The following is a 14,691-nucleotide window of genomic DNA, read 5'->3' on the forward strand; positions in this document are numbered from 1 at the left end:
CAATGCGCGTGCAGTAGTTTTTCTCTCCTAAAATGACCGATTTCAGTTTGATTGCTTTTGCAAGCGATACACACCTACTCAGAGTCCCAGGAAACATGGGCTTAATTTCATTTTCTGGAATTTGCTCATTTTAGAGTAAAGTTTCGAATCAGAAGGCCAAAATGTTTTGTTTGCTTTCTGAAATGAGTCACTCTTCAAACTACTTCAGTCCCCATTATGTGATTATCATATCGTTCTTTATTTCCTCCAGGACATGCAACTCAAAGACGCCGTCTTAAGAGAGGAGTGGTACCCTCCCAGAACCTCCCTGTTCTTTCAACTGAAAACAAGGAGAACAGGAAGAGGTTGCGGGAAGTAAGCGAATGCCGCCAGAAGCGACGCGATAAGAGAGCAGCAGTAAAGCCTCTGTTAGCCAAGGTAAATGCATGTCTCGCACAGTCTTTATTTTACTTTCCTATCAATTCAGTTTCTCATAAAAAGTTCAGGTTGATGTGCACACCTTAACACCTGTGACTCAGAAAGTGTGTATAAATATGCCTAAACTTTATTCCAGGTTGCACTCTGCGAAGCTGAGAAGTCCTGCAATCAAGTGGACGACAACGCAGAGTCGGTTGAAGATCATGAAGACAGGGCAGAGTCGGCCGAGGATGGTGAAAGCAGCACAGTGCCCCTGCCTGTTGCGTCGCCAGTGGTCCTCCTTGACATGGGTGTACAGGTGTCAAGTGGGGACTTTGGCGAGAACTTTTCTCGTGTGGTAAATAAGGAAAATGTGTGTTCCTTTACCGGCCTTCCCAACATGGAGCTTCTCACTGTTCTAGAGAAGCTCGTGTCTGATACGACGCCCACATCAACACGAGCTTACCTGTCAGCAAAAGACAAAATAGTCATGACTATGATGGCCTTGAAACATGCTCTAACATTTGACTTCCTGTCTCAGATCTTTGGAGTGTGTCCGACCACAGTGAGCACCACTGTACGGAAGACAACAAGGGTCCTTGCGGCATTTCTTAAGACTGCCATAACTTGGCCATCCAAGGATGAAGTTCTGCATAACTTGCCGGTCTGTTTTGAGAAGTTTTCGCATGTTCGTGTTGTGCTCGACTGCACGGAAATTCCTGTGGGCACTCCGAAGTGTTTGAGGTGTCGCATCAGCACATACTCCCATTACAAAAAGGGACACACCATAAAATATATGGTAGGTGTTTCACCTGGTGGTTTAGTGACCTACGTCAGTAGTGGTTACGGAGGTCGAGCCTCGGACAAGGCTATCTTCGACCAAAGTGGTTTGGTAGATATGCTCTTGCCAGGAATAGACCACATAATGGTGGACAAGGGGTTTCTCATTGACAGCACATGCGAAACAAGGCTGATAGCTGTGGTGAGGCCCCCATTCCTACATGCAAAAAAGCAGCTCTCAAAGGGTGAAGCCCTTGCAACAAAGCGCATAGCAGCAGCAAGGGTTCACGTGGAGAGGGTGATTCAAAGAATCAAGCTGCTCAAGATTGCATCTCAAAAGATGCCCTGGCACATGGTGCCACTAGCAGATGACATTCTTACCATTGCATGTGCCTTAACCAATTTGTCTCCACCAGTTCTCGCAGACAGCAGGTTTCTTTAAGCTTTTCATAAAGGGACGGGGCTTTGGTTAGCTTAAGAGGTAAGCACGCACTTTTCAGTCGAGATCAGAAATAAAACCTTTTTTTTTCCTCAAAAGAATTGAGGTTTAATTTACATCACCTGGGGACATTTTTGGATATATATATTTTTTATTAATTTAAAGTATAACAGGCTAAACCAAAACTGTGTGTCTTTTGGCTGTTCTGCAGCATTGCTATCAAGGTAAGAATGTCATGAGTTTTGCTGCAAGATGACGTCTTCAGTATGAAGGTGGTGTACTGTGAACAATTTAGTTTTGAACCCCTGCACAAAATTGCCCCTTGTTTGTATTGGATTGCCGCAAAATTGCCAAAACTGTTTGCATGTGTATTAATGTAAAGTATAGCTTTAAGTTTTAAAATGTGTATAATTTGAAGTATGTCAATTTGTGATAAATATGTATTATATGCTTCGTGCTTTACCGCCGAGGCCTGTGAGCTGTTTGTAAGCACGCGAAAATAAACACTGAATTGAATCATCCCTGCTACAATTGTTAGTACTTTATCGCACTTGCTTCTGTCACCCTGAAGCGATTCTGCAAAACGCTGCTTTGTTGGTGTAGCCTTTCAAGACTTCACTTTCAAAGCTTCATATTGACTCCATATTTTGTTATGTGTGGCCTGCATGTCTATGTTAACATGTTTTATTATCACCATAGTGATATTATATCAATGGCTCACCTCTCTACCTCACTCGTTGCATTACCTTGTGTCACCGTGAAGCAATCCTGCCAGGCACGTAGCCAGGATTGTTTTTTTTTTTTTTTTTTTTGGGGGGGGGGGGCGTAAGCTGAGAGACTTGCCTTGTGCAGGCAGTGAAATGTTTCTTAGTGAAATATCGGCTCTCACTCTGAGAGCAGGACATTCTTCTGTAACATCTTAGGCCAGCTTCAAGCACTTTCGTGATCCATTTGGCCTTCACACTTGTCTGGTAGTGCCCAATGCGAGGAGATGGCAGCAAATGCCAAGGAACAAACACTAGGTAGCAATGTTTTGGTACAAAGGCATTGCAGTACAAGTTACACGAGTCGCAGAGGAAGCTGGTCTCTGAGGGACACAAGTTTTTGAGTGAAACTTGAGTTTCTTTGTGTAGATTTATTATTAATAAAATATTGCACACTTCTATACAGTTGCTTTCATGCAAGCATCACAGTAAGGAAATTTCAACTTGTTGAAGACAGGTACTAATTCTACAATTTACACGGTGAATGAAGATGCCTGTTTAAGAGTTTAGGATAAATTTTTGTAATTTTGTTCAACATGCATGTTTAGAATGTGAAAGCACCGGTTCTCCTTTGAAAGTTAAATCTAGAAAAAGGTAGGAACAGCGTATGACCACAAAACTTCCTTTTTCTCGAGATGGTGATGAGCGTAGAACATTCACTTTAGTTTTAAATTATAGCATGAACGTAATTGAGCTAGTAGTATATCTCATAAATAATTATTTTATCACATAACAAGCACATGCATACGTCTTCATGTACCACATCAACAGTTCCTTCTGAAGTTAGCAGAAATAAATACTGAGGAATAATCAATCCGAAGAAATAACTAGAAGTTTGAGAGCTTCTAAAAGGACAGTATTGAGCGAATTCTGCATTCTGACCTCAAAGTAAAAATAAGCGCCAAGTTCTTTCCCAACTATACTCGCACACATAGTTTCCTACTGAAGAATGCAGGAGGTGACCAACTCTTGAGACAAAGCCAACAGAAAAAATATTTAACGAGGCAAAACTGTTGCTTCACTGCAAATATGCTACTGCTCACAAAAAGAGATGGCAAAAAGAAAAAAAATGAATCTGTCCTGTAGCCCACTCTAAAAAAACAACAAAGAAAAGTACTGCACTCTAGCGGTCCAACACAGTACACCAGCTGCCGCACCAAGTATCAGACTAGTCGTGTTTTTCACTCTACCGACGAACATAGGACTGGAAGTACACGCTCAAAGTAAATTCTCTTTACGGTTGTCAGGAGAGGCCAAACGAAAGCTTCATCGAAATCCACGCATATGACCTCGATTGAATCATCCATGCTAGCATAAATAACAAGATCACAGGTCTTCACATCAAGAAGAACCATCCCCAGCTGCATCTGCCCATAGAAGGTGTGGCGCTTCTTTTGGCTGTAGGTACCAGCCTCGTCAGTCTCCAGAAAATCACAGGTGGCCAAGAGTGCCTTTGCAGTCATCATTTCTCCCTTCTTCGGACACTTGATTTCGATCAACGTGCCTGGTCGCGACCCCTCGAACACAACGCCATCAGGGGAGCAGCCGAGCCAGGGGTTTTGTGGCGAAACAACGAGTCCACACGTAAAAATGTCAACTCGTCGGGTCTTTGCATACTTCTCCCGTGCCTTTGGCTCGTATCGTAGACCATGGGCCGTTGCGGCATTGCCACGGAATGATGGCTGCATTGTGGACCGCACCTTCTTTTCCCAGTTTCCCAACTTGTAGGTAGAGAGGGGGTAGCATGTTGTTCCTGCAATAAAATGTAGCAAGCAGGTGGTTCCTGGCTTACATTCCAGTAAATACAGCACATAACGTAACAAAATCTGCCTCTCTTGCAAGTCAGGTTACAGGCAGCACTAATTTAATGCACCAGCCATGCTTCTTAGGTCATACATGACACGCCCAGGAACATGAGTGGAAACTACAAAAGCCGGCACCGAAGCACTTGCACGGTAGCCAGGCTTTTGCTCCCTGGTGTACATCCTGATTAAATAAGACCAATGTCGCTTCTCTGATAACTCGGTAAATATTCGTTCATCAAGCGAACCAAGTAAATGAATGCTCTTCTGCTTTGGTTTGAATTATTAATCCTTTTGCTGTCTGCATGGTGTGGGCACAGGAGAAAAATGCAGGCAAATTCACCATGACTAGGCACAACTGCGAGGGAACAAGGGAGTTCTTGAACTTTCCATACTCCGAAAACCTTTTTTGAAAGCGAGCTGCACCTACCGTGTCCAAATGCAACTAGAGGAATGGTAGTTTCCAAATAAAATATTTATCTTAAAACTTCAATTATTTTTAACATTTTTAATGTTTCACATTATAAACGGTTGAAACGCGTGCAATTACAGTATGGAAGCTACCCGAACCTTTCCACGACTCGATGTTTGGTTGTTCCTTTGAATCCTTATCTAGATAAAGATTCGTCCCATTACTAGTTATTAATACACAATAGACTTGCCTGTGATCCGGCAGCGACGTTCCATCATCCAGGCTGCCTTGTTCTCTTTTGTGTCCCGAAGCATGACAGCGGCTGTTTCAACAGAGACAGCGACTTGCTGATCGTAGAAAGAAGAGCAGCCTTCCGGAGGAGAGGCCGGAACTGCGGCAAGCCTTGCCAAAAGATCACTGCCTTCGGCGCACTCTATGACCTGCCTGTACTTCTCGTCCAGCCTTGACGGTTCCGGGACACTGGAAATAGACCACAAGCCAATCTGTACAGTGAACATGATCAAATAGAGCCTCATGACAGTGGCTCAAGCGAAAGTAATGCATAGAGATTCTGCAACCTTAACTTTGCTTGTTTTTCTTTACTATAAAACACAGACAAAGCTCATGTCTAGTATAAATTTTATTCAAATTCTTGTCTTATGCAGACCCCACACCGTTCCAGCTTGCATGTATAGTAATGGGATATGAAACACCAAGCTACTATGAGAGAGATGTTTGTACAGTCCATCAAATGCTGATCCATTGTTAAATCTGAGATTATCTTACTTACTGCACCTGCTACATTGCTACATTCTAATTCATACATACTGCACATACTAGTCCAAGGTTAAGGCTCGTTCCCATAGTTGTGAGCGAGTGTGACTACGACCGCTCACTACGACGTGCGGAACCCATCATAGGGAAGCTGGGGAAACACGAGAAGTCTCTACCTTGCGCACCCTATCATCCATGGGTAGGAATTACAGCTTTCGGCAAAACAAAACGAGCAACAAACTGTTGTGTGGTGCATGCGGCCTCTCTTGGTGAAGCGAAAGTTGTGCCGGCGGTACACCAGCGAACCTAGTTGCAATAATCAGGCACCTAACAAGTAATGAGTTTTAGTTAGAACATTACCCAAACAAAGGCGACGGCCAATGGGTTGTAATGAAAATTGTGCTTCATATGTGGCCGAAGTTTGGTTAAAGCTCTCCCCGTGTAATTCGGAAGACAGTTAAGAAGTCCCAAGCTAGAGGCTCCACATTTCAAACCCTCGTTGAAATAAAAATTGCTGATAACAAACGGCCCCTATTTTTCAACAGATCCAGTGTGTTTGACGAATTATGTGATTACAAAGCAGGGAGGAAAGCAAAAAAACAGTGTTGAATCAACATGTATTATTGCGATCATAGCGACAGCTGGCTTTGCCGAGTACCACGACAAAACATTTGTGCTAAATTCTTTTTACCTCGGAAATTGGGACTGAAAGACCAAAGCATTTGCAGAGATGCGATTGGTCGTAGTCATTTTGGAGCAGCTATTGGAGCAGCCAAAAGTTCATTTTGGAGAAGCAAAAAGAGCTTATGGAGCATAACCGCACACTTCATTTTCATCTATATCACTGCAAATGTGACGAGGAGACGGCAAATATTAAAACAAACACTAGCTGTTTAGTTGTGTGTGGAAGCACTGGACATGGTAACAAGACGGCGACTGATGAAGGACAGTGCAAACTGCCGTGAGTGATTATTTTAGGTATGAAATCCCACTGACCAAATGTTGAAATACAATCATTTTGGACACTTAGATTTATCTGTCCTACAAGTTCTGGGGGGAGGGGGGTTGTAACAAAGCTGCAATTTATAATTCAGACAAGAAACAAAGAACAAAGCATAAAAAATAAACCTACAAAAGCATGGGCCACGTCTCGCTCTGGAGGAGTACCTGTCCCCTTAGCACGCAGGCGCGCTGCGGCGAAGCAAGACACACAACATCACGATGCCTAGTTCGCAATCGTCGTTTCACTGCAGCACACCAGTATGCAGTGAGAAGCGCACTCAACAGAGCTAAGTAACCCACCAGAACAGACCACGAGAGTTATTGCGAAACTTCCGAGTACTGTCAGTGCTTGGTGCAAAATCAAATCGAACAGTAAGTTATTTGAGGCGATTATCGAAAGTCCTGAAAACCCGCACGAGCCTACCGTAACGATCCGGCCCGGTAGCAAGGCCTGCAACTGTTATATTTTCAGTATTTTTTAAGTGAACTTAAGTTCTGGCGCAAATTCCTCACATTTTGGTCAAATGTAGCAGGGTAAGCACTTTGGCGCAAATGGCGCAGCAATCACATCACCCATTTGCCGCTCCCCCAACCCCGGTATCCCCGCTTGATCAGCGACATCATTCCACACAGCACAACCAAGCAGAGCAAGCTTCCCCCTTATGCTTACGGGATCATCACCCGACCCATCAAGCTTAGCCACCCCTTCAACAAGTGGCCAATGGTATGATAAAAAGAAGTAAAGCGGAAAATACTTGTCCTGTCGGTATTTTCAGTCACTTATGAATGCCATTCTCGAAGAGTCGAACACACACACACACATCCTAGGTGCAAATTCTTGCACTGGATTGCAGCACACACACAGACAGGGATGTAAACAAAGCAACAAAGCAGCATTTCAGCATAATCCCATCCTTACAGTGAGTGAAGGAAAGCTAGGACAGCTTTCCTACTTCGGTAGAAGGAAGCTAGGTAGTCACACCTAGTCGTAAACAGTTGCAGTCTCACTCAATCTTAACTGTGTGAAACAGCCTTTGTACTGTACATAGTCGACAAAGGATAAGCAAATACATTTTTAGCTCACCTGCATGACCGATCAGCCCGCCTCCTCCTCCTGTAAAAAGAAAAAAACAACAAACAATTGGATTCAGTATGTAAACAATACTCTAAATCTTGCATCTATGTATTGAAGGTTCAGCAACAATGTTTGAAGGCCACAGTAAGTCAAATCCCGACGTTTCTGATACATAGACAAAAGTTAAATTCAACCAAAACATGTGGCTGAATATTAAGCAATAAAATAAATAGACATGGCAACAGTCACTACTCATCATTGAGTAATGCCACCCATTACCTTTGATAGAACAGCTTATTAGGCCCTCATAATATTGCGACACCATATTCGTAAAGTTTCCATACATAAAATTTAATAAAATGACATGAAAAGTTCAACAACCTGAAGGATACACTTCCTTAAATTGTTGTGAAAGGAGACAGAAAGCAACGAGGAAGGTTAAGACATACGAGGGGAATATTGATTAAAACCTTACTTTTTGCCGAAGGTCGGTAGGTATGGCCTTCTCGACATATTGCCGCGATCATACCCAGCAGAGTCGGCAGCGCTCTTAATGGCCTCACGCGCATGTCGCTCGGGTATGTCTCCCACCACTGCATAACATCTTATCTTTTTTTACCATAAGTGGACGGTTTCAAAGGTTGGGGAAACGTGTAGTTTGTTCATGTTCAGAGTGCATAGTTCCCGAACGATAGAGGTAGAATGTTTTAGGCTGCCAGGGAAGACTCAAAAAAAGCCGCGGTACGATGTATGGAGTCAGCCTATTGCAAGCGCTCCAGCCAGCCTTTTCGCCGACATCAACACCCGCAATGCCTGCTGTCTGTTGTGGCACAGGTTCGCCAGGAAACTTTAGTTTCTTCAGTTCTTCACTGCCTTGTAACTTGTCATACGTGACAATTTGGTGAAGTAACGGGGTAGAACTGAAGAAACTAAAGTTTACTGGCAAATTTGTACCACGACAAAAGACAAAGCGCTCGGAACTGATTGCCGCTGACAACACTATTCAAGCCGATTGGAATGAATTTGCTTGGCCTATTCGCACCACTAATGCAAGGAAACAGGTGGATAATCGTCGCAATAGATTACGTTGCATGATATGCCGCGAAGAGAATCCTCCCATTGGAAACTGCTGTGTAAGTCGCCAAATGCTTTGTCAAGTGCAGTGTCTTCAGACACAGTGTCCCCGAGGATCTGTTCACAGACTGAGGATCCTCGTTTGTGGCGCAGCTAACTCAAGGAATCCTTCGGCTCAGCCACACCAGCCATCGTCGCACCACTGCGTACCACCTGCAAACCAACGGGCCGAAAGAGCGTTTGAACAAGACCATAGCCAACATGACTTCCATGTATGTCGATGTGGAGCACAAGACGTGGAACGAGGTGTTACCCTAAGTCACATCTGCCTACAACACGGCGTTGAAAAAGACGACTGGTGTGACGCTCTTCCAGCTGGTTCAGGGCCGGATGCTGACGACTATGCTCAATGTGATGCTGCCCCACGAGCCAGCTGATGACAGGTGCGGCGGCGCCTAGGTGGTTGTTCAATGGGCAGAAGACTGCTAGCTTGCCCGGTACATATATATGTAGAACTGATCACCTAACAAGCGCCCATCCCCATGCTTTTCTTGATTATCTCCAAAATCTCCAAATTTTGAGTGGGCATTTTTGCTCGGTATTTTACGGTAGGTAAAACTGACCTAACAAGTGCTCATCCCTTAATTTCTGCTATTATTTTCACATTTTGAGGAGGCGCTTTCTTGGTATTTTACGGTAATCTGACATCCACCAATGAATGAATGAGCACGTGGAACAACCACTTATGTAGCCTCAAGGATCCTGTCATCATCTGTCCGCATGTGAGAAGTTCTGACCAAAATATTGTCCTGTCGAGGCTCACAAACAGCAAATACGGCTTTGCATTGGCCAAGTGTGCCCATTCAGCACAAAGCTCTGACATTGCTCCCAATCACCAGCTTTAAAGGCTATTACTAGCCGCTTTGACATGAATGCGACTTGAGCATATCAACTCCAATCGTTCTTCAAATGGAACCGATGCGGCAATGTTTACATGAATGCACACCAAGCCCTACGCAAAGGTGGTGCCACACCGTGTGAAAGCTCAACGTTAAAGCTGAGTTTCCGGCACCAGCCGTACCACATGACCACGTTTTCCGGTGCATTGCACGGGAAGGCCTTTCGACGCTTTTGGTGAACGTAAACATCAGAGATAAAGATTATGCCCGCTGTCTTTGATGCTGTGGAAGAAGTTGTGAGACGGAAAGACATCAAAACCCAAGCATTTTGGTCTCCAGGCCGTCGTGCCACTCTGGACCAGAGGAGACGCACATGCACACGCTGTGGCGAGCAAAATCGTTTCCAAACGCGCTGAGGAATCTACAGCGCATCGTCCCGCTAGCTGCGACCAGACAAACCGGAGGCTGAAAGGCTCCGGCGCAGCCAGGAATGGCACCGCGGTAGGAGCTGCTCGTTCTGCGCTACCATGCAGTGCTCGGAGCTCTCGGCGTAGTTCGTGCTTGCGCTGAACCCTTCAGGGACCCCCTCCGACGCGTAAGTCATACTTCGCGAGGCTTGGACGGGGGCTGCCCTCACCGAGTAGCTCAGCTATCTCCGCTCACTTATGAAGGCAATAAAAGCTTGCGTTTTTCCCTGGGAGAAAACTGCGGACGACAACACAGCACCGCTCTCCGCGCCGCCAAAGAGGTTGGCCGCCGCCGTGTTCTCAGCTGTTCACTCGTTCTCGCAGCGGACGCCTTCCCATAAGCCTGCCCTTTCCAAAATGCGATGAGACCTCCGTTTACATGGGCTGAATGAATGCGCATCTGCCACCTCGATCTACCTTCGTCTATCGACTTGAATGCGAATCACTTCCTTAGCGCATTATTCTGTGAACATGACCACATCGAATGCGACAACCTGAATCGGTGCAACTAAGTAACATTCATAGCCGCGTTTACATGAATACGACTTCAGCACATCGGCCCCAATCGTCCTTCGAATGAAGCCGACACAGCAATGTTTACATGAATGTGCACCAAGCCCTATGCAAAGGTGGTGCCACGCCGTGTCAAAGTTCAAAGTTAAAGCTGCGTTTCTGGCACCGGCCACACCCCGTAACCAACTTTTCTGGTGCATCGCACGTGAAGGCCTTTCGACGCTTTCGGCGAGCATAAAGACTGTGCCAGCTGTCTTCGATGCTGTACAAGAAGTTACGAAACGGAAGAAGCATCAAAACACAAAGGTTTTGGGCTCTGGGTCGGGCCACCGGGCCACTTTGGGTCAGAGGTGATGTGCGTGCACACGGCCTGGCGAGCGAGATCTTTTCCAACCGCTCCAAGGACGCAACCTTGCTTCTCCTTGCCAAACCTTGCGAACTGCGACCGGACCCCAAAGCCGAAAAGCTCTGGTGCAGCCAGGAATGGCACCGAGGCAGGAGCTACTCGTTCTGCGCTACCATGCAGTGCTCGGAGCTCGTGCTTGTGCTGAAGCCTCTAGGGACTCCCTCGATCGTGCAAGTTGCATCTTGCAAGGCTTGAAGAGGTGGCACCCTCACCGAGCAGCTCAACTATATTCCGCTCACTTAGCATAGCAATAAAAGTTTGCGTTTCTTATCAGGAGAAAACTGCGGGCAACCACACAGGACCGCTCTCCGCAGCCAGAGCCTTCCCATAATCCTTTCCGTTCCAAAATGCGGTGTAACCTCCGTTTACATGGGTTGAATGAATGGGCATTTGCCGTCTCAATCCACGTCTGTCTAGCAACTTGAATGCAATATGCTTCCCTAGCGCATTATGCCGTTTACATGACTGGATTCAATGCGACAACTGGATTCGATGCGGTTAAGTCGCAGCTACTGCCACCAGGGATCACAGTTTGACACAAGACGAATATGCTGATAAGATACGGTGTGCTTACCAACATCTAAATAATCAATATGTGACGAAAAAAAATGTAATCAATATGGTTTGTTTTTGTCACTTAGCAACACTCAAGCCTAGGCAGGGGACACCTACCTGTGTCTCAGGACGGGCGCACAGAACAAAAGACACTTATAAGATGAATTCGTCCCTACCTATGCTTGGCGAGCGCAGAATTAAAGCAGGCGCCTGTCAGCTGCTTGAGGATAGCTGCCTGCGCCTCGGGTGAAGGCTCCAGCGTAGGTCGGAGCTTCTTTACATGACAGAACATCTTGTACGGCACAGGATCGCCATACAACTCCTTTCCAGGGGTCTTTTTCCACGCGCACTCCTTGTCGGTGCAGCTTAGATCTTCGAGATGCTGGATTCCCTTTCTGTAAAATGAAACCGAAACTATAAAGCTCGCATGGCTTACAGGTAATCAGCGACGCGTCTGTACTGTGCTTTGAGTATGCAATACAGTACATCACATGAGCGAAATACTATCATGTTAGAAACAGGTTCGTTGGTTTAAAAATGGGACCGTGCTACGATCGCGCCGACGCTCTGTGCGCCTATGAAACCTGGCGCCGGCAACAGAGAAACACTTAGGGGCTACCCTACGCACGCATTTTAACCACCACCGTGAAAATAGTTATCGTGTTTCAAAGCGCGACACCTGCGTGCGATATCAGTATGCGACGCGCCTGCGCTCAAGAGATACGAGCGAGCATTAATCAGAGCCGCCGAAAGACTACACCGAACTCGCGCCAGTCGTACCGTGTTGTGTAGGTTGCTAGGTGCCTACCTGTTGCAGTGAAGAAGCGTGGCGACAGCGTGCTTGCAGCATTCTGATGATCCCGCCACGCACGAGCAGACGGCACTGTCCACACGGAACTTTGGGCCATCTCCCGCGACAAGTTTTACGGTGATCTCATGCGGATCGCCTCGGACGCTGCTCGTTGCGAGGCACAACGCCAATATTTCAACGTTGTCCTCGGACGACGATGTTTTGCCGCAAAGAAACAAATGCCCGGCCTGTAACAGGAGGTCCGCTTCCTCGTAGCACCGCGAATATTTCGTAGCGTTAGCATATTCCAAAATACTCGTAAGGAGCAGGGCTCTCGCCGTCCAACCGACCCTCACTAACTCCGCCATTTTGAAAATGCAGCGGCGCCCCCTATAGTGATTTGGAGTCGCGAATACTATAGACCTTTTTTTCGGTTACTCTCGTCCCCAGCCACCTGGTTAACATATCCGGTATGGGCGACGAAAAAATTATAAAACATTTCAACCAGCAAATAAAAAGAAAAATAGAGAGGGAACAAAACGAGAATGGGCTACGGTTACGCTTATATCCTAAATGCATTCTATTGGCGGGAAGACGGCAAAACTGTACTTTCACCCATACTGGAAGTCGCAATATTACAAGACGGCGACGCCCTTGTGAAAGTTGTCTATAGACGCTTTGCACACGCGTCAAATTACAACCGCCATTGCCGACTCTCTCTTGTCTTTCCCAGATGCCGAGTTAATAAACGGGCGTTGACAAGCCTCCACAAAGGCCAATGCTGAGGAGAAGGACACAGTAGAATCTAAAATGGCACTAACCTGCCATGGTGTGGTAATCATGAACTTAAGTAAATATAATAAGAGGAAACAAAAACTGAAGGTCGGTTATGGCGGGGCCCATGCTAAGCTGCTGCAAAGCGTCTATAAAGGAACTCCAGTCTCGATAAGGAGATAGCGCAATATATCAATACGTGCGCTATTCCGCCCCACAACTCTGCTCGGTCATCTGCATCGTCGTCTGCCGTTGACTTTGGCAAGTCTTTAGCTCTATTTTTTACAGAACGGGAGATACGCTTTGTAATTTTACAAGATAAAACCGACCTCTTTGCTTTGAAATACACTTTTGACGAAAAGATAAGATTGCTACATTCAGGCGCCAACTTTTACGGCTATTTTTGTATGGAGCCTGGTTATTCCACAGATCAGGGGCGGATTTAATGGTCAGCCTGGGAGGGTGGGGGGGGGGGGGGGGGGGGCGGGGGGGGGGGGGACGGTAGGCATTCGGCTGGCGGCGGGGGCGACTGGGGCGTTATTTTTTTTTTTAATACGGCATTACGGCCGGCGAAACCTTGCCAAGATCTATTTTGTACCCAGCATTTGCTGTAACTAAAAACTAAAATGTTTGTCTAGTGTATACCAATTTTGTCATTCAGAACAAGTTTACTCGGGGTGCTTAGGAGGGAGGCGGTCGTACTCCCCCCCCCCCCCCCCCCCCCTCTTTCCCGCCCCGTCAAATCTCCCGCTTGCCCAATATATAATCTCTTAAAATGCCAGATGTTCCTCTTAAGCGCAGCCGCACAAGAAATGAAATTGCTCAGTAGTTATTACATAAAGCGTAAAATGAATTCAGTAAAGGAATGTAGAACAAGCAAAATATTGCAGATGACCACACACCGCTGTCATTGACAGCGGTTACGACTGTGATGTGGAAAGAGATTTAGAAAATTTGCCTTCAACCTGTGTGCTCTCTACTATGTTTACCATGCCTTGTTTGCTTTCAGTGGAATTGATGTAAGAAACGTGTGTGAAGACATGTGCTTTGGTGGAACAATTAAGCAAGACGTTGCATCTGTTTGAAGGACAAAGGCACGTGCTTTCTTTTTTAAAGCGTTAGCAGTACTGAGCTGGTACATGCGCTGACCTTGGACTGCTTTGGAGTGCACGTATTCAAAGTTCGCAACGGCGCCACGGGATAGCGCCACAGCCCAAGCAACCGAAGATCACCGGCAAGGCCCCACTTCGCCAATTTCGTAGTAGCGCAGAGGGGGGGCGGTTGTATCACTGGAGCGCGTTATCTGGAAAGTGCACCACTCAAAAGGCGTCATGCTGTTTGTGAGCCACTGAAAATAAGAAAATGATTGAGATAACTCACTCCGCCCCCCCCCCCCCCCCCCCCCTTCCCTTCCGGTTCGCGTATTGCCGTTTGCTCACAGAGAAAAAAAACCACGGATCAAATCCAGGGTTCTGATTGGCCTATTTGTACGTCCCGCTGTTTCGCAAGCAGGAGACGACAATTACCCTATCGGGCTCTTTGTCTGTTGTTTGGGAAAAGAAGAGGGCTCTCACCATGGGTCGCCCTTTTTGGAGGTGCAGTGGCGGACGTCGGTGTGAATCACTGGGGCGCGTGTTAATCCACCCACGCCCCAGCGTTCACGCCGCTTCGCGGTGACAGTCTGGGGCGGCACATTACAAGGTGACACGAGCGGCGCGGCTACCATTATATATTCGGCGGTAAGCAAAAGGCTCACTTGGGGAACGTGT

General features: G+C 46.4%; 2 protein-coding genes across 2 annotated transcripts; one reads left to right on the forward strand and one right to left on the reverse strand.

The window, feature by feature from the left end:
• Positions 1-376: 376 nt before the first annotated feature.
• On the forward strand, positions 377-2,052 carry LOC120848663. Its single transcript, XM_040220686.1, has 2 exons — positions 377-417; positions 554-2,052. The coding sequence occupies exon 2, from the start codon at positions 704-706 to the stop codon at positions 1,616-1,618; it is 915 nt and encodes a 304-aa protein (XP_040076620.1). The 5' UTR covers positions 377-417; positions 554-703; the 3' UTR covers positions 1,619-2,052.
• A 674-nt stretch (positions 2,053-2,726) lies between these two features.
• Positions 2,727-12,516, reverse strand: LOC120836181. The gene is made up of 5 exons (XM_040220688.2): positions 12,167-12,516; positions 11,535-11,753; positions 7,454-7,483; positions 4,844-5,073; positions 2,727-4,132 (listed from the first exon to the last, which is right to left on the reverse strand). The coding sequence occupies exons 1-5, from the start codon at positions 12,514-12,516 to the stop codon at positions 3,561-3,563; spliced, it is 1,401 nt and encodes a 466-aa protein (XP_040076622.1). The 3' UTR covers positions 2,727-3,560.
• Positions 12,517-14,691: the final 2,175 nt, after the last annotated feature.

This window comes from Ixodes scapularis, unplaced genomic scaffold, assembly GCF_016920785.2.
Source record: "Ixodes scapularis isolate PalLabHiFi unplaced genomic scaffold, ASM1692078v2 PGA_scaffold0__279_contigs__length_252992795, whole genome shotgun sequence".
NCBI classification, from domain to species: Eukaryota; Metazoa; Arthropoda; class Arachnida; order Ixodida; family Ixodidae; genus Ixodes; species Ixodes scapularis.

What these genes read in the sequence shown, in the direction of transcription:
- LOC120848663 (XM_040220686.1), top strand. Translation starts at nt 704, where the DNA reads ATGGGTGTACAGGTGTCAAGTGGGGACTTTGGCGAGAACTTTTCTCGT.
- LOC120836181 (XM_040220688.2), bottom strand. Translation starts at nt 12,516, where the DNA reads ATGGCGGAGTTAGTGAGGGTCGGTTGGACGGCGAGAGCCCTGCTCCTT. An exon ending in CGGGCTGATCGGTCATGCAG is followed by an intron (nt 5,074 to 7,453) that starts GTGAGCTAAAAA and finishes GTCTATTTCCAG; the next exon opens with TGTCCCGGAACCGTCAAGGC. An exon ending in ACGTCGCTGCCGGATCACAG is followed by an intron (nt 4,133 to 4,843) that starts GCAAGTCTATTG and finishes ATTTTATTGCAG; the next exon opens with GAACAACATGCTACCCCCTC.